Source organism: Kogia breviceps, chromosome 19, assembly GCF_026419965.1.
Source record: "Kogia breviceps isolate mKogBre1 chromosome 19, mKogBre1 haplotype 1, whole genome shotgun sequence".
NCBI classification, from domain to species: Eukaryota; Metazoa; Chordata; class Mammalia; order Artiodactyla; family Physeteridae; genus Kogia; species Kogia breviceps.
In genome coordinates, this window is record NC_081328.1 from 8,704,835 (window position 1) to 8,725,736 (window position 20,902).

A 20,902-nucleotide genomic window follows, 5' to 3' on the forward strand; every position below is an offset into this window, starting at 1 on the left:
GCCCAGCGGCCATGGCTCACGGGCTTAGTCGCTCCGCGGCATGTGGGATCTTCCCGGACCAGGGCACGAACCCGTGACCCCCGCATCAGCAGGCGGATTCTCAACCACTGCGCCACCAGGGAAGCCCCCCCAACACTTTTGACTACTGACTCTAAACCACTCATGTTCTTGGCTTCCCTCATCCCCTCCCAGCCTCCAGTCCTGTCCACCCGCAACTCTTGCTTAAATAGCGACCAAAGAGCTTTTATTTTTAATAAAAAAATTAAGATTTTATTAGGCTTGGGTGGTGGTGGTGTCACCTTCCCTTATGCCTCCATTCCACTTTCTCTCCTCACTGGAAGCTGCTCCCTGGCTCATGGGTCACAGGGCAGGGCCTCCACAGACACAGGGAACAAAGATGCGGCAGACAGGCTAAGGCCAATGCAAACAATGGGAGGATGGTTGTGGGCCCAAGGTCTCCCTCTTCCTCCAATTACAGTCTAGTCACATCTCCTGGCCAGTTAAACATCTAGGTCATCATCTGGGTCTTCTTGGTCCAGGTCATCATAAACATCTGGCTCATAGAAAATGTGGCTGGTAGCCTGGCCCAGCCCAGGGCACAGTAGAGCCTGCTGTCTGAGAAGACATAAAGGGAGATTGGTGCTGGTGAGGGTGGGTAATGGGTCATGTCTGGATACCCTCTTTCCTTGTGACAGTGACTCCCTCTTTGGCCTCTATGTTTTCTTGGTCTAAGTCCCTTGGTGTGACCTCGTTTAGTTAGCACGGAAGCACCACCTGGTACAGGGTAGATACTCTTATACCGGTCTCATAATAGCCTAACTTCTTAGCAGCTTGAGGGCAAGGACCCTGCCGAAGTCTTGCTTCACCTGCCCACACGCTGGGCATAGGACAACAGGCATCTACTAAGCCTTTATTAACCTGCCTCTGCCATACCCATCTAGCTTCCTGTCCTCTTAGCACCGCTGCCTGGAGACAGGGCCACTTCCCCAGGGTCTGGTCTGGCTCAACCCAGGCCCAGATTACTTTGGGGTCATCTGTGGAGCTGGGACCCAAGGCTCTAACGGAGAGAAAAAAAGACATAAAGGACCTTTGCCATTGCTGGGGTTTGGGTGGGTAGAGAACCCCTCCCCAGACGTGCCTCTGGAAGTGGACTTCAGCCCCTATGAAGTCTAAGAGGTTAATCAACAACCTGCTGTTGCCCCACCTCTTAGGCCCAGATGCTGGGCTCAGCTCAGGGACCCGGGCACTGAGGCCCCAACCTTACTTTTCTGAGCTGAACTGGAAGGGCAGGGTCAGGCTATCTCTGGCTTCTCTCTCTTTCTTGGACAGGCGAAGGTTAAAAGTCAAATGAGCCGTGGGGTCCATCTGTAGAGACAAAGGATGCTGCCACTCTGCCCCATCACCCCACCCCCAACCTCTGCAGTCTTTATCCCCCTCTCTCCTTTTTCCAGACTCCAAACGGCATCCCCCTGTTCCAGCCCTGGCTCTCTTAGATACCGAGGGAGCATGAGGATCTGGGTAAGGCTGGGACTCTAGGGGTGGCCCCCTTTGGAGCTCCAGGCTGAAGTCAGGAAGGATGGAGAACCACTGAGTCTGGGGAGAAGAAAGAAGAGTATTAAGAAGGGTTTTTTCGTCTTACTGAACAAACCAGAGAACCAGGACCTGCCACCCCAGCTCCCAGCCACTTATGTAACTGGCTGCTTCCAGCTCTTGCTCTCCTTTTTCGTCTCCTGAAAGGCAGTGTCTTTCATTGGTTAAGCTCACAGGATCCGAGCTTTCCAGGCTACAGAATAGGGATAATAAAACAATCTACCTTACAGGGCAGCTGTGGAGACACAACGAGGGCAATGCTGAAACCATGAGAGCCTAAGGAAGTGCTCCATCGCATCAGTCATTTTATTGCTCTTCCTCTCTGACCCCAACCTCCAGTTCTCCTGTGCTTCTGACCTGGTGGGTCGGGCGCTGTTGGGGCCTCCGATAGAGGATGTGGGCTGAGGTCTGGCCCATCGCACCGCTCAGGGTCACCTCGGTCTGAGCAAGGCTGCTCAGCGCTCCCAAGGGGCCTGGGCCGTGAAGCTCTTCATGCAGCAGGCCCAGCACATGCACCTGCTCTCCTGGGGAGCTGTCACCTGGAGAGGGACAAGAAGGATGGTGCACGAAGGGCAGTAGGGAGCATTCGGGGGAGGCCTGGGATCAAATAGTGAAGAGGAAAAAAGGAAGGAGAGGGCCACGTTCTCTCAGAGCTCTGCCAGGATCCTGACTGACCTCGGCCAGTGTCACGGCCCTGCTCTGACCTCTTTCAGCCCTCACCTTTAAAACACTTTCTTATTCCAATGCACAGCGAATCAAGGCACCACTCTGACCTCAATCCACAGGAGCGCCTCAAGGCCTTCAGGATGGAATCCACACTTTCAGCATCTGTCCTCCGCTTGTTTTCCAGCCTCATCTCTTACACACTGAACCATCTGCAGTGTCAGGAACTTGCCAAGATCCCCGTCAGTGCCTTAGATCCCCTCTTTTCCTTCCCTTCCTTTTTAGCAGCATTTACAAGGCATCAGGCACTGCACTAAATACTTGCATTTTTAGGTTGGACTGTATGAAATTGCTGACATTTGATCATATCTGATCTACAAAAAAAGCAATTCCAAGCGGTTCATCTTCATACTATAAACTCCCTCCTTCCTCAGCTTTTACGGAGCAAACAGAAGCACTGTGAGACCAAGCACCTGTATACCGAGTTGGGTATCTCTCTCCAAAGCCCATCCTAGTACCCACTGTACTTTAGGGCTAGTCCCAGTGCCCCCAGCTGGACAAACTGGCCCTTGCTCTTCAAGACATTCCTTCCTTAAGGTACTCTGTGCATGTTCCTTTATCATCATGGTCCTTATCACACTGTCTAGTAATTGCTGGTTTACTTGTCTATACCTTTACGGGACTTTGAGCTCCTGAAAGGCAGGGACCTGACTACAGTTAGCCTTTATTTTTCCATTATCTAGAACTGTGCCTGATACAGTGTATGTATACCTATGTTTGTTGAATGAACAAATGAAATGAATGAGGGGAAAAAAAAACTTGGAAAAGAAAAAACAGAGTAATTAGTAGATAGCATTATAAAGAAACCAAGAACTAGAATAAAGGCTAAAGAGATGGAAGAAAGGCCAACTGGACATCCCTGATATGTTTCCTGTTAGGGTGGAAAGGGGCACACCCCTTGGCAGGGGGAAAGTATGGTGGGAAGAAACGAAGGAGTCGTCTCACCATGGCAGGAGTCCTGATGGCTCAGTGTGTGCAGAGCCTGGCAGAGTGTGGTGCAGGGAAGGTGAAGCAGCAGCCAGCTGAGGGAATCGAGAGCAATGGTGACAGGGCCAGGATCCGTCCTCCTGCACAGGGCCCTCAAGGCTTCCAGGGGACCCCCAGGAAAGGCTTCCCCAGTCTTTGACCAGTTGAGAGGGTCTCTGAAGAGGTCATGGTAAACCAGCCTGCAAAGGGAAATGGAAAGGCATGATTCTACTGCCCCTCCCCCTAATCTCCAAATTCAGCTTCTGATCTTTGTGGCTGTTTCTCGATTTTCACTAATATCCTAAACATTAGTGAACAGTTGAATATAGTAATTGAGAGCACAGACTTTGGCGTCAGACAGCCCTGAGCTGCAAGCTTGGTTCTACTTGTCCAAGGTCACCTACCTGATACGTTACTTCACCTCTGTAAGACTCGGTTTCTTCATTTATAAAATAGGAATGTGAACCTCCTGACAGCACAGTACTAAGTGATGCCTAAAGCGTATCATTCTCGAATGGATAAAGAGAAAAGAGAGGACCTGAGACGTGGTTCCTGCCTGTAGGACAGCTTAGAGAAGGTCAAGAATCAAGTCCTGAGGTACTAAGTACAGATTAACATAGCGATTCAGGAAAAGAGACTGGCATGGACTAGAAATCCTGGGAAAGCTTCACAGTGGCATAACTTGTTCCCAGACATCTCCTTTATATCTTCTGCTTCTCTTGTGAATGTCATCTTTACAGCATCACCTCTACTATAACAGCTGATAACAAAATTAGGGCTCAACCGACAGGTGTATTATCCTGGATGATACAGGATAATATCCAGGATATTATCCACTTAGCTAACCAGACCAGGAAGTAATCTTTCTTAACCACCCAACATACATGGATTCACATACCTCCTGATCTGGCTGCTTTCCTCTACCCCACATCAGTCTGTTAAGTCCTGGAAATTCTACCTGCTAAAGTTCTTTTACATTTGTCCTAAACTCTCCATCCCTGCTGCCACTGTCTTTAGCCAGGCCTCTGTCACCTCCTACCATTATTCTCTAAAATTCACGGGAACAGGAATCATGTCGGCTTCATTCACTGCTCTAGCCTAGCTCAGTTCCTGGTTCACAACTAGTTCTTAACCGGTACTTATACATCTGAGTGAACCTGCATTACTGCAATAGCCTTCCCTCCTGGTCTCCCTATCTCCAGGGTGCCCCCTCCTAACCCATTCTCCACACAGTGGTCACCGGACGAGTCTTTCTAACAGGTATGATGTTATCACTCTCCTCCCAAATTTTTCTTCTCGTGCTCTGTAAGACCTTTTACTACCAGGTACCTCTCTCTGTCTGACCTCAGAAAGCTCTTCCATCTCCCATGAACAGGTATGCCTTCCATACCTGATTTTGCATAAACTGTTTCTTCTGCGTGTAGGACAAGTCCCTATGTACCCTGCAGTTAGTGCTGATGCATGTTGATCACCAGATTCTGAATAACTCAAAAGGCAGAACACGTTTACCCTTGTCCTCCAGTCCAGCCTCTAGTGCTAACCTGTACTGTCGGCCTTTTATTACTCTGTTCCTCTCATCTTCTATGGTCCCTACTTTGGATTCTCCAGATACCACTCTTCATCATTCCTCTTACTAACTCCTACCTCTTGAAAAACCCATATCCGTTCAATGAATAAGCAGCTGCTACTACATATCAGGTTTGCCCCTGTTGCTGGAAGGGGAGTTCCTCACCAACAGAGGTCCCAAATCAAATTAAATCTCTTCCAATTTGTGCTTACCGGCTGTTGATATTGGAGTCAAAACCTTCACGAAACTCTTCTTCGCTCACTTCACAGCCCAGGATGTGGACTTGCTCCCCACTGAGGCAGAGGTAAGGGGGCGTGTCAAAGAGTGGGGCCCAGGCTCCCTTCTCGGGTAGGACAGCGAGACGCTGCAGGATACTCACCACAGTGCAGATTTCTTGATAAGCGCCTTCAAGAGGCTGCGCCCCTCCCACTCCACGGAGTCTGGGGAGAGCGAGGGACGGATTAACAGCCTGAGAACACTGAGGTTTTCGCATTCGCTAACCGATAGCGACCTCCACCCCTGGCCTCTTACCCACGGCCCTTCCTCTCCACTTCCGCCCCATGGGCCCTGCTTCTAAGGCCCTGTACCTGTGACCCTCACCCCGCAGCAGCACCAGGCCACCAAGAGCCAACAGCGACTCCAGCATCTCCAAAATGCATCGCGTCCGTCTTCGGACGCCCTCTGATGGCGTCACTGCCCATTGCCCCGCCCCTCCACATGGAAGGGGCGGGGCATCCACGATCTCTCCCACCACTAAGCCGCGGCGTAAGCTGGCGTGAGTGGTGCTTAGGTTCACTATCCCAGGAAGGATCACGCGGAGCGACCCCTCCTGAGTGCTGGTGCACAGACGCAGGGACGACACCCCTCTCTACATTTTTACCGTGACTAAGGCGGGAAGAGCTGTTGGGGCAGTTGTCTGTGGGAGGGGCAAGTGGCCGCACAAGCCCGCCCGACCGTCGGAGCCTCAAGTGACGTCACCCCGCTCCGCCCATGCAATTCGAGAGGGCCTGGTTTGCCCCAGGCCCCGCCCCATCACCGCCCTCCGCGCATGCGCGATACTGAGGCCTTGTTCGGAGCACGCTCCGCTTTCCTTATCCCCACCCCCGAAGACAGAGTAGAGGGAACTTCAGCCCCGGTGAAGCGAATACACGTCACCACCGGAAGTAGTGTCAGAGGGGAAGAGGAGGGGGGAAGAAAGAAGGAGGGAGGCCTTTGGGCGGTAAAATGGCGCCTGTCAGAGTGGGAAATCCAGCTGCAGAGGCTGCAGCCCCGCTCCCTAGCGGCTGAGGCACCCCCGACCTCGGGGAGGGGGAGGCCGCTCCAGTCCAGCCATCCGCGCCTTTCGGCTCCCCCTCCCCTTCTTCCCGGCTCCTTGGCTCAGCCGGTCCTTTCGCCGCCACCGCGGCCCTGCGCGCGCCGCTGCCCCCGCCCGCCCCTTTCCCGCGGGCAGCCCCCTAGCGCGCCTGCGCAGCGGGCCACCCTCCGCTTCCCCCTTCCCCTCCCCCTTCCTTCTCCCTCCCTCCCTTCTCCCTAGCCCCCTCCCCCACAGCCCCCTCCCCCAATTCTCCATCCCCTTCCCTTCTGGTCTCGGAGGACCCCATCGTAGCCCGACCTGTCTCGGCCCGCAACCTCCGCGAATCCGTCTGTACCACTCCCCGCCCATGTGGGCCCCCGCGGGCTGCCCACGCCTGTCCCCCAGCTCCCCGTTCCGCTGGGCTTTCCCCTCGTCGTGGGTGGCTTTCTGAGCCGCCCGCTCCGTGCCCCTCTCTGCAGCCTCTCCTGCCACTCGGGGCCCCCGTTCCCCCTCCCGGTGGCGGGGGGCTGCCCCCGGGGGGCTGGCGGAGCTGGGCCGCGGGGGCCCCGGGGCCGGCGGTGCCGGGGTCATCGGGATGATGCGGACGCAGTGTCTGCTAGGGCTGCGCACGTTCGTGGCCTTCGCCGCCAAGCTCTGGAGCTTCTTCATTTACCTTTTGCGGAGGCAGATCCGCACGGTGAGCCTGGGTGGGCGCTGGTGGTGGTGGGGACCTCTGTCAGCGGTGCTCGAGGGTTTTTGGAAAGTCTCGGGCCTCTGTTTGGGCCTAGAAACTGAGCCCCGGCGGCAGCTTTTACCGCTAGAGAATTAGAGCACCCGTCGCTGGCCATGGGGTGGGACGGGGAAGAGGAAGACCCTTGTAGTAGAGCCGAGATGGTGGAGGGCGGCTAGGTGGGAAAAGGATTTGGCAGCTCTTGGGGGCTAGGGTGATGGGTGGGGTGCACTTTAAGAAAGCTAGAGTTGTTGCTAAAGAAGCCGAGGGGCGGGGAACACCTGTTTGATGGCAGCAGGTCTGTTGAAGTAGGCTTGTGAAAGACCCTCCTATTATTTGGAACCTCCGTGTGTGTTTGGTCTCATAACAAGGGAGAGACAGGCTCATGTGCCAAGGGTGGGGGTGGGTGGGAGGGCGTATGTCACCAACAAGGATGGGAACGTGGGAAAAGTCCTGGGTGTGAAGGAGAAACCCCTGCGGTTCAAATTAAGGGAACTCTTCCAAAAAGGTCCTGAAAACTCATTTCATAGTGTGAGTGTGAATATTTGGGTTTATTAAGACTTTGGGACTAAAAAAGATGGATTTATGATTGGCATCTTCAGTTGTGGAAGGGAGCACATTAAAGTTTGGGTGTCCCTATCAGAAGATGGTGCTTGTCAGTTTAAGGTTTGAATCTGAGGGCACGCTTCTCAGATTGTTTCTCCAGGAGACCCCAGCATTGTGAGAGATACTGTGGGGAGTGTATCTCTGGGTTTCCTCCCCCATAGCTCTTCTCCAAGGTCAAACCTCCTTAGGCTAACATCATTTAATGTGCTCTGTGTTCTCACCATCACGGGAGAGAATCCTCTGAAGGAGTCAGGGGAGGATTCAGTGACCTGGGGTGCAGAGGGTCTCCAGTCTGTACTCTGGCATACCTCAATAAAACATGAAGGAATAAAACCAGGTAGGGGCTGCCTAGGTCAAGGAGCTTCCAGAAAGCCCCGAGTGGTAGTGGTGGTTGTCTTACTGATTTGGGGAATGGGCCTGGCCTTGGATTCAGTGGCTCCTTTACCACTCCACTCCTTCCACTTCCTGATTTAGGGTTTAGGGTGAGGATTGTTTCTGGGTGGTCATGGTTGTAGACAGGGCTATTTCCCTGAGATAAGGGATAGGAGCCAAGAAGAATCGGGTCAGAGATACTGAGATGTGTGGGGGACTAGCTCCTGGGATTTTCCTTACGTGTTAGCTGCTGTCCTCTCTTCCTGGCCTTGCTCCGAGCATCTCCCCTTCTTCCCCTAACATAGCAGTTTTCTGTTCTGGGTGCAGGGATGGGCTCCAGCCCATGCAGAGACTGGTTGCTTGCAAAATTGCTCTCCTCTGGGCAGCACTGACCCCACAGACTTCTGTCTTCCCTTCCTTCCTTTCCAATCTGGTTTCTCTCCCCACCCCCTTTCTGGCAGATGCTTAGAGCATTCCCTACATGCCCAGCATGTGCAACCCGAGACAGGACACCCGAGCTGTTGCGGCCCTCATCGCAGCCCTGAGAGAGAAGAAGGGCACATGCCTTGGGATTAGGGGGAGAGGGCCCTTTGGTTTGCAAGTGGAGAGCTTGGTTCTGGTGAGGCTTGGGGCCTAGGGGTGGACTGTGCTTAGAAGAAAAGAGCAGAGGAGGGGATTGCCAAGCTTTGCATGGGAGAGATTTGAGTGCTGGAAACAGGAGCCTCAAGAGAAGGCTTGGAGAAGCTGGAAGGCCGAGATGGTGACGTCCTTGTCCCTTCCTCACCTCCCACTCACAGCCCTTACTTCACTCTGGCCTTCTTGATACTCGTATCAGTCTGCCTGGTGAGTGGGGCTTTCCAGTGTTCTCTGCCTTGCCCTGGGTACCAGGATAAGGAGGCTGTTCAGAGGGCTGAGGTTCTCTGCAACGTGTGACTTGTCTAGTAGAGACAGAAATGGACAGGTGGCTGGTTAAAATAGGCCTGGTGGCCCCCAGCCAGAGGAACTTAGCTGACCTGACAACCCCTGGATTCCCTCATTCTCTGTTCCCCTTAGTGACCCAAGGACCTCCCCTCCTGACTCCTACGCCCTGTCCACTAAGGAATCTGAGGCTCTCAGCTCCCAACAGGAGGTGATGAGAGCTGTCACAAAGAATTCTTGAGGTGGAGGTGGGGAGGGCCACACATTTCTTTGTTCCACGTAGCAGGATAACATCATGGTTAAGAGGGCACGTTCTTGGATCGGACTGCACAGGTACAATCCTGGCTCTACCATTTCATTGATTCTAATGTAAGTGACCACCCTTGCTATAGTGTTCTAGTAATACAGCCACGATCGAGACAAAATCCTTGCTTTCATTCTAACTGGAGTGGCAAAGTGCTAAATAAGACAGTACCTAGCTGTGGGGTCTTGGGCAAAGTATTTAACTTCTCCAAGCCTTGGTTTCTTCATCCATAAAACGTAGATGACATTGTTGTTGTTATTATTAGGGTTGTTCTGAAGATTAAAGAAACAACCCTAAATTATGCTATGCCCAATGTATGGTAAATGTTCAACATGTGCTTCCTGTTATTAGTGGGGAAGATTTCCTTGTCAAGGGTTCTAACCCTCTCTCTTGCTATTCCTAGGTAATTCAGTACCAAACTGTTCGATATGACATTCTTCCTTTATCTCCTGTGTCCCGGAATCGGCTAAGTGAGTATGCTGACTGGGAGGAAGCCTTGGTGAGGTAGGGTTCAAGGTCTTGGCTGGAAGTTGGTTGGTGTTACCCCTTCCCGTTGTGATTCAGGCCAGGTGAAGAGGAAGATCCTGGTGCTGGACCTGGATGAGACACTTATTCACTCCCATCATGATGGGGTCCTGAGGCCTACAGTCCGGCCTGGAACACCTCCTGACTTCATCCTCAAGGTGTGTGGGGCTGGGAAGTGATGGAATGGTTACGTCTGTTATTCTGCTCAGATTCTTTGCCAGTCCCAGAGCATCTCATCCCTGGCTGTGTCCTCTGGCAGCCTGAAGGAGGGAAGCAGGCAGTGGGAGGGTGGGGGGTGTCCTTTAGGCCTATGTTGTGGTGCTCAGGACTTCTCCCAGCCCTGCTGTGTTCCTCTGCAGGTGGTAATAGACAAACATCCCGTCCGTTTTTTTGTACATAAGAGGCCCCATGTGGATTTCTTCTTGGAAGTGGTGAGTTTGCAGAAGCTGAAGGCAGCTCTGTGATGAAGCAGTGGTTTTAGGGCTCTGGTAGTTTAGAGGATTTGGAGGAAGTGAGGGATCAGGAGAAATGGGTAAGGGCAGTTTTGGAGAGGGGAGGTTGTAGGATGCTCAGAGAATGGCTTTTGATAGTTTGGGTTCATTTGTTGTGCTGATGCAATTCTATTCTTCCACCGCCTTCCCGCTCTTTTGTTCTTGCATCTGTGAATCTTAAGGGTGTATGGTGCCTAAGACTCTGAGTTTGAGGATAGTTTCAGAATTTTGTGTCCTCAGAGACATTCAGTGTTGTTGGAAGTCCTGAAGGACTCTGCTAGAGTCTTAGTAAAAGGGAACTATGTGTCAGAATGATCATCTGTTCTGACACCTTCCTCTTCTTCAATCTCTTTCAGGTGAGCCAGTGGTACGAGCTGGTGGTGTTCACAGCAAGCATGGAAATTTACGGCTCTGCTGTGGCAGATAAACTGGATAATAGCAGAAGCATTCTCAAGAGGAGATACTACAGACAGGTAAGGGGCTAGCTAGAGTCCAGGTCTAAGAGTGAGGCTTGGGAGGCAGGCCATCAGGGAGGGACCTGAGTTTGAGGCCACTGCCCTGGAATGGGACCTTGTGAGGGTGTGGGGGAGGCATACTGTATAATCCCTTTTGTGAGAACTGGCTGCCCGTGGGCATTGTGGGGATTGGGGGAGCAGTCACAGAGGGTGAGTCTCCTTTTGATGCCCAGCTCACCCTGCCTTCCAGCACTGCACTTTGGAATTGGGCAGCTACATCAAGGACCTCTCTGTGGTCCACAGTGACCTCTCCAGCATTGTGATCCTGGATAACTCCCCAGGGGCTTACAGGAGCCATCCAGGTACAGGGGGCGGGACTAGGAAGTGGTTCTGAGGAAGTATTTTGAATGCATGGAGCTGGGATTCCCTGGTTTACAGTAGGTCATGATGCAAGTTGTTTCTCTTTTAAATGAGATGTTCCCTGCCCCCCCATATCCATTTCATAAATCAGATTTCTCATATCAAATTACTTCAGGTAAGACACAAGGCAGTAAGTTTGACTAGAAGCCTCACCCTAGTATGAGATACGGTGATTAAAATTTTATTTTATTTTGAAGAATAAATCAAGAAGGTTTTACTTTGGTCATTGAGTTTGTGGGGGTATGTATTTTAAAGTAATGAACCCCACCCCCAAATAAAAGGAAAAACACCCCGTCTCTCTTGAATCCTTTGTTTCTCCTCATGTGCCTTTTCACCCACCCTAGACAATGCCATCCCCATCAAATCCTGGTTCAGTGACCCCAGCGATACCGCCCTTCTCAACCTGCTTCCGATGCTGGATGCCCTCAGGTAAGGGAAGCTAGACACTTAGATTTCTGAGGGGAGAGGAGCGGGTGGGGGATCCCAAGAAGGAATAAAAGTTTGGCCTGTTTTACTTACTTATCTCTTTTCCCTTAAGAATATTACTTTTGAACAAGGTCTTCTTAAAACTCATCACTTTTAGACATTGGGTTTTGGGCAAACTGAAGCTGTCTCATGTGAAAACGGTGATCCTTCCCACCCCGTGTCTTCCGTGAGGCTGCCTTACACTAGTGTGAGGATATCAACATAAGGACTCTACCAACGCAAGTTATTGTTGTCCCAGGTTCACCGCTGATGTTCGTTCTGTGCTGAGCCGAAACCTTCACCAACATAGGCTCTGGTGACAGCTGCTCCCCCTCCACCTGAGTTGGGGTGGGGGGGAAAGGGAGGGTGAGCCCTCGGGATGCCGTCTGGTGCCCTGTCCACTGGTGAGGACTGCCTGGGCAGGGTCTGCCCCTCCCACCCCTCTCTGCCCTGGAAGCCCTGCACTCCATATGGAGTCTGGATGGACACAAGGGCCAGATTCTCAAGCAGCCTCACTCTAACTTCGTGTTCGCACTCCCTGGAAACCCCAGACTGGGACATAAGCCGAGGCCTAGGAGAGCCGCAGCAGTGTCTGGTGGAGAGACAGGACTGGCCAGAGTGGGAGACAGACATTCGGTAATCCGGGAGGCTCAAAGAGAAGCCAAGCCAGCTTTGTTGTGATTTGTTTTTTTAAAAACTCTTGTACAAAACTGATCTAATTCTTCACTCCAAGGGCTGGGTTGTGGGTGGGAAACTGGATTTTGGGCCACTGGATTTTCCCCAAACTTGTCCCCTCCCTTACTTTCTATTTTCCCTTCTTCCTAGATTCCCTCAGACCTGTAACCAGCTTTCTCTCTCTTTTTTTTTCTTTCTTCTCTTTTAAACCATGCATTATAACTTTAAAACCAAGGCTGCCCTAGGTCCTTCTCTGGGGTTTTGGGAAATGAAGGGAGGGGTCTTTGTTCACACCCACCCTGTCCCCTAGGCAGAAGGAAAAGAGGCTGCTGTAGACCCGAGGGGTAGGGGCAACGGTGGTGTTGGCTTGCCCTGGTGGGGAGGGTCTTAGTGACAGGATGGGCGCCCTGGCGGGGAGTGAAAGGACGGCTGTGTGTCCTGAGGGAACGTGAGCTTCAGTGCGGTAGGACGGAGAAATAAGAAAGGAGAGACCTGGGCGCCGGCAAAGCCCGCATTTCGTTTGGGGGGCTAACGGGAACAAGCTAAGCAGACGCTGCCCCTGCACGGCGTGGGGCTGGTGGGGGGCGGGGTACTCCACGCCACCGGCGGGCTGGCCGAGCCCCGGGGCCCCACCTCCCTAGCGCTTTCCTCCCCGAAGCCTAAGCCGGCTCTACTTCCTCGCAGCCGCCACGTGACGCTCCGCCCTTCTCCGAGATCACATGATTCTCAGGCGCACAGTACAGTGTTCTTCCGCGCTGACGTAGCCCTTACTTTTCGGACCTCCTCTCCAGTCCCTATTGGTCCAGTCACCCCTGGAACCTAAGCGTTCCGTGCGTCTCTCCAAACATACGTTTCGTTTCTGCCCTCTATTTCCGGAGACCGCTTCCTCCGCTTGGGTACTACTTTGTTTTGGTGTCAACGGCCGCCTTCAGCGTACCAACACGTTTCGTGAATAGCTCTCCTTGTAATCGGCTCTTGTACGTTATTTCCGAAAAGAACTTTTGGAAAGCCAAGTCTCAAATTACGATTACCATCTTGCAGCCATTTTCATCGTTACCTTCCTCGGGGAAACTCGGGAAATGGGTTTTCAGTTATTTTCGACGATAGCAAAAGCCGACAATCTTTCCTACGCCGCCTGCGTAGCCTCCAAGTTGATTCCAAAGCGATTGCGCAGAGGGCGTGAGGGTGGCGGTCAGTAGGTGGTGCTACGCTAGTGGCGTTAGGGCCGTTGCGCTAGTGGCGTAACATAGCAGGCGGGGAGGCTCCTGATGGTCGGGGGCGGGGTTGGTGAATAGGGAAGTGGCCCAAGTCCCGGGATCGCTCCGCCGAATCCGCCCGCGCGTCGCCGCCGTCGCCACCGCCCCCCGTCCCGGCCCCCCCCGGGTTCCCTCAGCCCAGCCCGGTCCAGCCCGGTTCCCGGGAGGATGAAGTTCGTGTATAAAGAGGAGCATCCGTTCGAGAAGCGCCGCTCTGAGGGCGAGAAGATCCGAAAGAAATACCCGGACCGGGTCCCGGTGAGGACAGTAGCCAGGGCCGAGGGCGCGGGGCGCTGGCGCTGACGCCACAGCCCGGGCTTGAGTCCGGGACCCGCAGCGCGGGCATCAGGCTACCGGCTGTGGCGGGGTTGGGAACGAGCCCGAAACTGCTGTCCCGGGGACCGGAGGTGAAAGGAGTGGGGTAGCGGTAGAGCTGGGGGGTGAGAGGATGTAGACGCGAGAGAGACCTGGAGATTCATGTGGGAAGCTGTGGGGCGTTTGACAGTCAGAGCTTCACATGGGGTTTTTGAAATTGAAGCTGTAGTCGGCCCAGACAAGTCATCCTTTTATGATTAAAATAACGGTTTGTTACGACGCCCTGTTTAGGGATCCTGGATGTTTAGGTGAATTGAGTCAGTGGTCAGAATCCCTACTCAGGGCTGCGCCGCGTGTTCAGAGACAAAGAGAAATGAGTCTGGGGTAGGTGTGGATGCTAGGAATTTTGTTGTTTGAGTTCTTGACAGGTGGAGCTGTCGGGCTATATATACCTCATGTCTCCTAATTATCACCTTCTCTTTAACAGGTGATAGTAGAAAAGGCTCCCAAAGCTCGGATAGGAGACCTGGACAAAAAGAAATATCTGGTGCCTTCTGATCTTACAGGTGGGAATCTGACCCAATACCCGGGTTTGCTTCCTGGGGGTGGGAGCGCAGGCTCTGTGGGAGGAGGCTCCACATAGAAGGTGTTCTTTTGAGGGCATTTGTGATCTCTGACTTTATCAGGCCTTGTATCTTTGGCAGTTGGTCAGTTCTACTTCTTGATCCGGAAGCGAATTCATCTCCGAGCTGAGGATGCCTTGTTTTTCTTTGTCAACAATGTCATTCCACCCACCAGTGCCACGATGGGTCAGCTGTACCAGGTATGGTGCCTGGGAAGTAGTGGAGGCTTTGGAGAGGAGTTGGAAGCGCTTGAGAGGCAAAAAGTTTTAAGTCAGCAATTCTTGGACCAACTGGCTTGCTTAGCTCTCAATTTTATATTTGCTCTTAAAATTTCCACATAGTCCTGGGTTGGGGATTTGGACAGGGCCGTGGGAGTAGAAAGAAAAGAGAATAGTGAGCTGGAGCAACTGTTGTGATCCAGACTCTCCCCAGGCCCCTCCCTGTTCCAAGGCAGCAGAGAATAGTTTGAGGTCTTTTTGCCCAAGACTGTTGGCTAGAATAATACTGTTCAGCGTCTAGGGCCTGGAGCAAGTGAGAGGGAGAGTCAAAAAGAATGGTTTTGGAAGAATCTGTCCTGGTGGTGGGTGGTTCAAGTAACTAAAGCCCAGTTGCCTGAACACTGTTACTTTCTGCTTTCACCCCAGGAACACCATGAAGAAGACTTCTTTCTATACATTGCCTACAGTGACGAAAGTGTCTATGGTCTGTGAAGCTGCTGTCCCTAAGGTGGTGGTGGGGGGTCCCATTCTACAAAGAGAGACGTGGCCCCCCTTCCTTGAACTGCTCCTCCTTGAGGGTCAAACACCACCTCCCTTTTTCAGGACCTGCACTTCCTAATGTTTAAAACTCTCTTCCAGCCCCTTTAAACACAAGGGTTAATGGGGGGATGGCCTCTAGTACCCACCCTTTCTCCATTCTTCCCCTTTACCACCTTTCCCATTCTGCTTTAGACTTCTTGACTGTCAATCTCTGTCACATCTGGTGATTGTTTTGGTTTCTGTTCCCTTTCTAACTGCCCAAGGGGCTCAGAACCCCAACAATCCCTTCTTTTCACTACCTTCTTTTTTGGGGGTAGATGGAAGGGACTGAAATTGTGGGGGGAAGGTAGGAGGCACATCAATAAAGAGAAAACCACCAAACTGAACTGGATTTTTCTTTGTGTTGCTCCCCTCCCCCTTTTGTTCTCCCTAGTCAGTGGTGGGGAAAGAGGAGGTTGGAGGGGTAGTAGATATTTTGGTTTGTTTTTATGTCGGGCTTTTCCTTGTGCGTAAAAAGTGTGCTTTTGTTGTGATGGATGGAATACTGAGTATCATTTCATGAAAGTTCAGTTTTATATACGTGTGTATGGACTGGGTCCTGAGATTATAAAAAAAAAATTATTTTTTTACTGTGGGTTTCTGTGGAAGTTTGAAAGCACCTGCTTTAGATAAACCATCCAAGTTTGTAATAACCTTTTGGGTTAAGGAGATTTTCGAGTGTGGGAGCTAGTAAAAGGACTCTGTCCTCAGATGCATGTCGCTTAGACAGACTTTGTGCCGTCGTGAGGGATCCAGTGTAGTGTAATCCAGGAGAGGGAGAACACTGGGAGGAGGGAGCCATTATCACCGGGAGAACTTCATCTCCCAGCAGCCTTTTCTCTATGTGGCCGGAAGTGGGGCGGTCCCCCGGGGATAGAAAGAAGCCGCAGAATGAGGCAGTATGGTGGCCGAAAGTTCTAATCCCTTCTTTCCCTTCATCCCCTTCTTTCTTAGCCCCTCCCAGCCTACATTTCCCAGGAGCCTGAGCGCACTCTTCCCCTCTCCCCTCTGCTCCCAATCTCCCCGCCACTCCCCGGGGGAGGGGAGCGGTTTAGTGCGCCTGCGCCAATCCGTGGCTTGCTGGGAACTGAAGTTCCGGAGGCCTATGCAGTGTCCTTTTTGCTGCCCCCGGGCGGACTATAATCCCCTTGATGCATTGCGCGATAGCGCCCGCGAAGGGAGGGGGGAGAGAGGAGGAGGGAGGGAGGAGAGAAGGAGGAGGGAGCAGGCGGCCGGCGGCGCTGGGGGAGGGGGCCCGGTCCGGGAGTGCGGGAGGCAGTGGTAGAGGGAGGTGGCGGCAGCGGCTAGCGGACTCGAGTCACAACCGAGTCGAAGCAGACACCTCCGTGGAGCGAGGCAGTAGGAGCACCGAGCACCGGAGGCGGCACCGGGATCCCCGGCTCAGGGGAGGGGGGCGCCGGACCGGGAGGAGGGGAGGGGGCGATGCTGGAAGCCATGGCGGAGCCCAGTCCCGAAGGTGAGCTCTCGACCGGCACAGAGCGCTTAGCCGGCGGGGGGCGGGCGAGGAATCTATTGGCAAACTTGGAGGTCGAGCCCCGGAGCCCAGCGGGGGAGGGCGGGGAGGGGGTCGGGGGCCTGCCCCTGGAGGTGGGAGAGTGACGAGTTGAGAGACCTTGGAGAAAGAGGAGTGGGAGACTGGGCTGGGGGTAGTTGGAGATCAGGCGCTTGTGTGCGTGTAGGGCGGGTGGGGTGGGATGGGGGAGCGGGAGCTGGAAACCCAGAGCTTCGGGGGTTAGGGGCCGAAAGGGCCTCCGGCAGGTTGGGGCCCTAGAGCTGGGAGAATCTGGGGGCCGGAGAGTTGTTGGGGAGGAAGGATGTAGAAAAGGATTGAGTGAGGTGCTCGGTAGTTCGCCGAGGTGGGGGAGTTTGTGGCGGTGGTGCCGGAGCTCCCGGTAGTTGCCGCCGGAGCTAGCCCGGTGATTGTTGGAGGGGTGGGCAGATAGTTGTGGGGAGAAGAGAGGGTCTGGGTATTGTCTGCGATAGAGAGAGACCTATGCGGGGGGGTAGTTGTGGGGAGAGGGAGCCGGGAAGCGACGAAAGCTAGCTAGTTTTGGGGGCGGTGGGTCGGGGTGGGGGCTTAAGGCCGGCGAGTTGCGCCGGGGGGAGGGGGGGTTTGGTCGGTCGGCGAGGGTTAGAGCCTGCGAGTTGCGGAGGGTGAGGGGGGCAGCGGCGGCAGCAGCGGGGGTTGCTGGGGAGGAAGAGAGTAGCTGGTTGTGGGGGGCTCGAGTTTAGGGGTCCGTAGCCTAGTGACTTGCTGGCGAGTCCGGGGGCAGGGAGGGGGGGGCGGCGGCCGGAGAGAGCTCGGAACTGGGCCCGGGGCCCGGCGGGGAGCCCGAGGAGCTCGAGACGGGGAGGGGCCAAAGCCCCGGATGGGGGCGGGGGGACGGCGAAATTGTGGGGAGCACGGTAAGGGGGGGCAGGTGGGGCCGCGTCCGGGTGAGAGCTCTCAGGTCTGTCCCGGCCGCGAAGTGGCGTTGGATGTGTGAGCCCGTGTGTGTTTGGTGGGGGTGAGGGGCGCGCCGGGCCTCGTGCTCGAGTAGAAGGGGCCGGAGGGCGGGGAGTGGTTCGGCGTGGTCATCGTAGACCCTGGGGGCCGGCGGGCGGCGTGTGCGGTCGCGGAGGGCCCGGGGCGGTAGAGCGCAGCGGGGTGGGAACTCCGAGCACTGGGCGCGTGTGAAGGACAGGGGCAGGCGGCAGCCCGGGCTCGGTCCGGGGAGCGGTATGGCGGGTGGGGCGCCGAGAGAGACGAGGAACCCGGAGTCTAGAGAAACCGTGAGTTGGGGGGGGGGCGGAGCGCCAAGCCTCCGGTGGGGGGAAGGGGAGCGCTATAGCGAGGCCCGAGAGGGCGCCGCGCCCAGGCTCCGCCCCGCGAGGGGCGGAAGGGGGAGCAGCGGCGGGTCCAGCACCGCTGGGGGCCTGCTCGCCTGGCTGAGGGACCTGGGAGAGGAGGGGGTTCACTTGGGACCTCGGAGGTTGAGAGGTGGGGTTTTACACCGATTCTTTCCTAGTGCCTTGACTCAGCTTTTATTGCTTTCACAGATCCACCTCCGACCCTTAAGCCAGAGACTCAGGTGAGGTTTCCCATTCTTTTGCAGCCCAGTATTACTGCAGGATCCCCTGCTCCTTTTCTCTCCCTCTCCCACTTTTTCCAGATTTCTCACTCCAGGGACTATGCTTTTGGGAAGGTCTCTCGTAAACTCTGTGTGCTACATATTTTTTTCCTTTCAGCCACCAGAGAAACGACGGAGAACAATTGAGGATTTCAACAAATTCTGCAGTTTTGTTTTGGCCTATGCTGGTTACATCCCCCCTAGCAAGGAGGTAGGGACAGGAGGACAACTGACTGGAGGGTGGTGTCCTAGCGCCATAGAGGGGCTCTTGAGCTTATGAGCCTGTATTACTTTGTAGGCAAAGCCTAGAAATTATATGAAAGACCAGGAAAATGGAAATTTTGGTGGGAAAACTAGTATCTGGAGTGGGGGTGGGATTAATAGATAGGTGGTTTGAGTGCAGTGAATGGTTTTGGGGTGCTCTAAATGGAAGGTGCTTTTGGATAAAAACTTTAGGAAGCTGAAAATGGTAACAAATGAGGCTGTTCAGAAAGAGCTAGAGAAATATGGCTCTAGTCTGGGGGATGCTGTGCTGTGAAGGCGGTGGGCATTGGGAAGATGGCTAGAATTTGAGATCAGGGGTAACATGGAAGTGTTCAAGAGGAGATGCTGATGGGAATTGGGGTGGGGATAAGTTTTCTGAATACAGTAAGATTTGGTGGTTTTGGCTGGATATTTTGGTCTTTTAAGTTGGGTTTGTATAGGGGCTGAGATGACCCTGGGCCCCTTGCTGATCCTGGTCTCTTCTCCTCTTTAAGGAAAATGATTGGCCAGCCTCCGGCTCCAGCTCTCCATTGCGAGGTGAGAGTGCGGCAGACAGCGATGGCTGGGACTCAGCCCCCTCAGATCTCAGAACCATCCAGACCTTTGTTAAGAAAGCAAAGTCATCCAAGAGAAGGGCAGCTCAAGCAGGCCCCACCCAGCCAGGACCCCCAAGGTCCACTTTCCCTCGTCTGCAGGCCCCTGACAGTGCCACCCTGCTTGAGAAGATGAAACTCAAGGACTCTCTCTTCGATCTAGATGGGCCCAAAATGGCATCTCCACTGTCCCCCACATCCCTGACACATGCTTCCCGGCCCCCTGCTGCTCTCACCCCAGTGCCCCTTTCCCAGGGGGACCTCTCCCAGCCTCCTCGAAAGAAGGACCGAAAGAACCGAAAGTTGGCGCCAGGAGGGGGTACAGGCTTTGGGGTGCTTCGGAGGCCTCGGCCAGCCCCTGGGGATGGGGAAAAAAGGTCTCGAATCAAGAAGAGCAAGAAGCGGAAGTTGAAAAAGGCAGAGCGGGGGGATAGACTCCCACCTCCTGGGCCTCCCCGGGCACCCCCTAGCGATACAGACTCTGAAGAGGAGGAGGAAGAAGAGGAAGAAGAGGAGGAGGAAGAGATGGCAGCAGTGGTAGGAGGGGAAGCCCCAGCCCCTGTGCTGCCAACACTTCCTGAGGCTCCTAGGCCCCCTGCCACAGTGCACCCTGAAGGAGTCCCTCCCACTGACAGTGAAAGCAAGGACGTGGGCAGCACTGAAACAAGCCAAGATGGAGATGCCAGCTCCAGTGAAGGCGAGATGCGGGTCATGGATGAGGACATCATGGTAGAATCAGGTGAGAAGTTTGGGGCTGCCCAGGGGTAGCTGGGTTGATGGGTTCGGGGGTATTGTGGATCTAAGAGCTCCAGCAGAACACCAAACAAACCTTCTTTTCCCCAGGTGATGACTCATGGGATCTGATCACGTGTTACTGCCGAAAGCCCTTTGCAGGCCGGCCCATGATTGAGTGCAGCCTGTGTGGGACGTGGATCCACCTCTCCTGTGCTAAGATTAAGAAGACCAATGTCCCTGATTTCTTTTACTGCCAGAAATGCAAGGAACTGCGGCCAGAGGCCCGGCGGTTAGGGGGGCCTCCGAAATCTGGAGAGCCCTGACATATGCCATCTCTAGGCTGGACCTTCGAATGGCAACATGGCTTGGGAACTGAGCCTCAGGGTCATCAGCCTGTTCCCAGGAGCTGGGATGTTGCCCCACTTCAAGGCAGAAATTCCCAAGGGAGACTGGTTTGGAAATGAGTGATGTTCTTATCCTACCCTTACTTCCCATCTTGTGGACTTGAACTCGGACCTATTGCAGTTGGGGGTGGGAAGCTGTCTGGGTCCCTAGACACTTAAGCTCTGTCCCTTGGACCTGCCATCGCTCACTTTCTGGGCCAGGGTTGGAATTGGGATGGAGTGGGACAGTTGTCTATAAAACTCTAGTGTAAATATAGCACTCCCCTCCCTCATCTTTTCTTTTATCTCACTCCCCATTTACTCTACACCGGTTGTATTTTTAATTTTGGACTTCTTCTTTTGAGTATGGCAGCTCAGAGGTGGAGTACCAACCAGAGCTTGGCCGAGGGAGGAAGGAAAACAGAAAGGTGACGATGCTCTCACTCACCTCTTTTGTTTTTAATAATATTGGCCAGCTGTTTGTACAGACAGCCTTCGTGTTGTAAATAAAGCAGAGTGGGCTCTTTTGTGTTTATAGCCCTCACTGACTGTCCTGCTTGGGAGGGAGGCTTTGGAAAAGCTGGCTGGAGGTGGGGCTGAAACTCACCTCTCTTAAAAATCCAAGCTGAAAATGGCCTGGCTCTGCACCTTTCCCACCAACCCTAGGACCTCGACTGGCTTTGCCCCACCTCACCACCCCAGTC

The 20,902-nt window shown here is 53.9% G+C and overlaps 4 protein-coding genes across 21 annotated transcripts; 3 read left to right on the forward strand and 1 right to left on the reverse strand.

Annotated features, from left to right (window-relative positions):
- Positions 1–242: 242 nt before the first annotated feature.
- ELP5 (elongator acetyltransferase complex subunit 5) lies at positions 243–7,208 on the reverse strand. Of its 12 annotated transcripts, none has more exons than XR_010838340.1 (8): positions 6,814–7,208; positions 5,226–5,286; positions 5,059–5,139; positions 3,259–3,479; positions 1,814–2,129; positions 1,498–1,593; positions 1,265–1,365; positions 243–615 (listed from the first exon to the last, which is right to left on the reverse strand). XR_010838340.1 is itself a non-coding variant. In XM_059047979.2 (8 exons), the coding sequence occupies exons 1-8, from the start codon at positions 6,986–6,988 to the stop codon at positions 501–503; spliced, it is 1,032 nt and encodes a 343-aa protein (XP_058903962.1). In that variant the 5' UTR covers positions 6,989–7,208; the 3' UTR covers positions 243–500. The 12 variants fall into 12 exon arrangements, 10 of the variants coding, with proteins under 10 accessions (XP_058903962.1, XP_058903966.1, XP_066878211.1 ...); XM_059047979.2 differs by having other exon boundaries at positions 1,948–2,129; XM_059047983.2 differs by lacking the exon at positions 6,814–7,208 and adding an exon at positions 5,447–5,816 and having other exon boundaries at positions 1,948–2,129.
- Positions 6,018–12,335, forward strand: CTDNEP1 (CTD nuclear envelope phosphatase 1). 7 transcript variants are annotated; one of them, XM_059047992.2, is made up of 8 exons: positions 6,054–6,837; positions 9,474–9,540; positions 9,635–9,753; positions 9,955–10,026; positions 10,443–10,559; positions 10,792–10,903; positions 11,306–11,390; positions 11,686–12,335. In XM_059047992.2, the coding sequence occupies exons 1-8, from the start codon at positions 6,736–6,738 to the stop codon at positions 11,744–11,746; spliced, it is 735 nt and encodes a 244-aa protein (XP_058903975.1). In that variant the 5' UTR covers positions 6,054–6,735; the 3' UTR covers positions 11,747–12,335. The 7 variants fall into 7 exon arrangements, with proteins under 7 accessions (XP_066878217.1, XP_058903975.1, XP_066878214.1 ...); XM_067022113.1 differs by lacking the exon at positions 11,686–12,335 and adding an exon at positions 11,545–11,679 and having other exon boundaries at positions 6,649–6,837; XM_067022111.1 differs by lacking the exons at positions 6,054–6,837; positions 11,686–12,335 and adding exons at positions 8,294–8,467; positions 11,545–11,679.
- A 566-nt stretch (positions 12,336–12,901) lies between these two features.
- Positions 12,902–15,439, forward strand: GABARAP (GABA type A receptor-associated protein). Its single transcript, XM_059048009.2, has 4 exons — positions 12,902–13,615; positions 14,160–14,238; positions 14,377–14,495; positions 14,940–15,439. The coding sequence occupies exons 1-4, from the start codon at positions 13,526–13,528 to the stop codon at positions 15,003–15,005; spliced, it is 354 nt and encodes a 117-aa protein (XP_058903992.1). The 5' UTR covers positions 12,902–13,525; the 3' UTR covers positions 15,006–15,439.
- An 862-nt stretch (positions 15,440–16,301) lies between these two features.
- PHF23 (PHD finger protein 23) lies at positions 16,302–20,735 on the forward strand. Its single transcript, XM_059047971.2, has 5 exons — positions 16,302–16,569; positions 18,153–18,184; positions 18,342–18,434; positions 18,982–19,819; positions 19,924–20,735. The coding sequence occupies exons 1-5, from the start codon at positions 16,536–16,538 to the stop codon at positions 20,136–20,138; spliced, it is 1,212 nt and encodes a 403-aa protein (XP_058903954.1). The 5' UTR covers positions 16,302–16,535; the 3' UTR covers positions 20,139–20,735.
- The last annotated feature ends 167 nt before the right edge of the window (positions 20,736–20,902 follow it).

Coding starts and splice junctions, on each gene's coding strand:
- PHF23 (XM_059047971.2), top strand. CDS start 16,536: ATGCTGGAAGCCATGGCGGAGCCCAGTCCCGAAG. Junction 18,435..18,981: donor ACATCCCCCCTAGCAAGGAG/GTAGGGACAGGA, acceptor CTCCTCTTTAAG/GAAAATGATTGGCCAGCCTC. Junction 19,820..19,923: donor GGACATCATGGTAGAATCAG/GTGAGAAGTTTG, acceptor TCTTTTCCCCAG/GTGATGACTCATGGGATCTG.
- ELP5 (XM_059047979.2), bottom strand. CDS start 6,988: ATGGCCAGCGACGGGTGCTCTAATTCTCTAGCGGTAAAAGCTGCCGCC. Junction 1,594..1,947: donor AACAGCGCCCGACCCACCAG/GTCAGAAGCACA, acceptor TCTTCTCCCCAG/ACTCAGTGGTTCTCCATCCT. Junction 1,366..1,497: donor CAGATCCTCATGCTCCCTCG/GTATCTAAGAGA, acceptor TTGTCTCTACAG/ATGGACCCCACGGCTCATTT.
- CTDNEP1 (XM_067022111.1), top strand. CDS start 8,330: ATGCCCAGCATGTGCAACCCGAGACAGGACACCCGAGCTGTTGCGGCC. Junction 9,541..9,634: donor TGTGTCCCGGAATCGGCTAA/GTGAGTATGCTG, acceptor GTTGTGATTCAG/GCCAGGTGAAGAGGAAGATC. Junction 11,391..11,544: donor CCGATGCTGGATGCCCTCAG/GTAAGGGAAGCT, acceptor CATCACTTTTAG/ACATTGGGTTTTGGGCAAAC.
- GABARAP (XM_059048009.2), top strand. CDS start 13,526: ATGAAGTTCGTGTATAAAGAGGAGCATCCGTTCGAGAAGCGCCGCTCT. Junction 13,616..14,159: donor AATACCCGGACCGGGTCCCG/GTGAGGACAGTA, acceptor TCTCTTTAACAG/GTGATAGTAGAAAAGGCTCC. Junction 14,239..14,376: donor GGTGCCTTCTGATCTTACAG/GTGGGAATCTGA, acceptor TATCTTTGGCAG/TTGGTCAGTTCTACTTCTTG.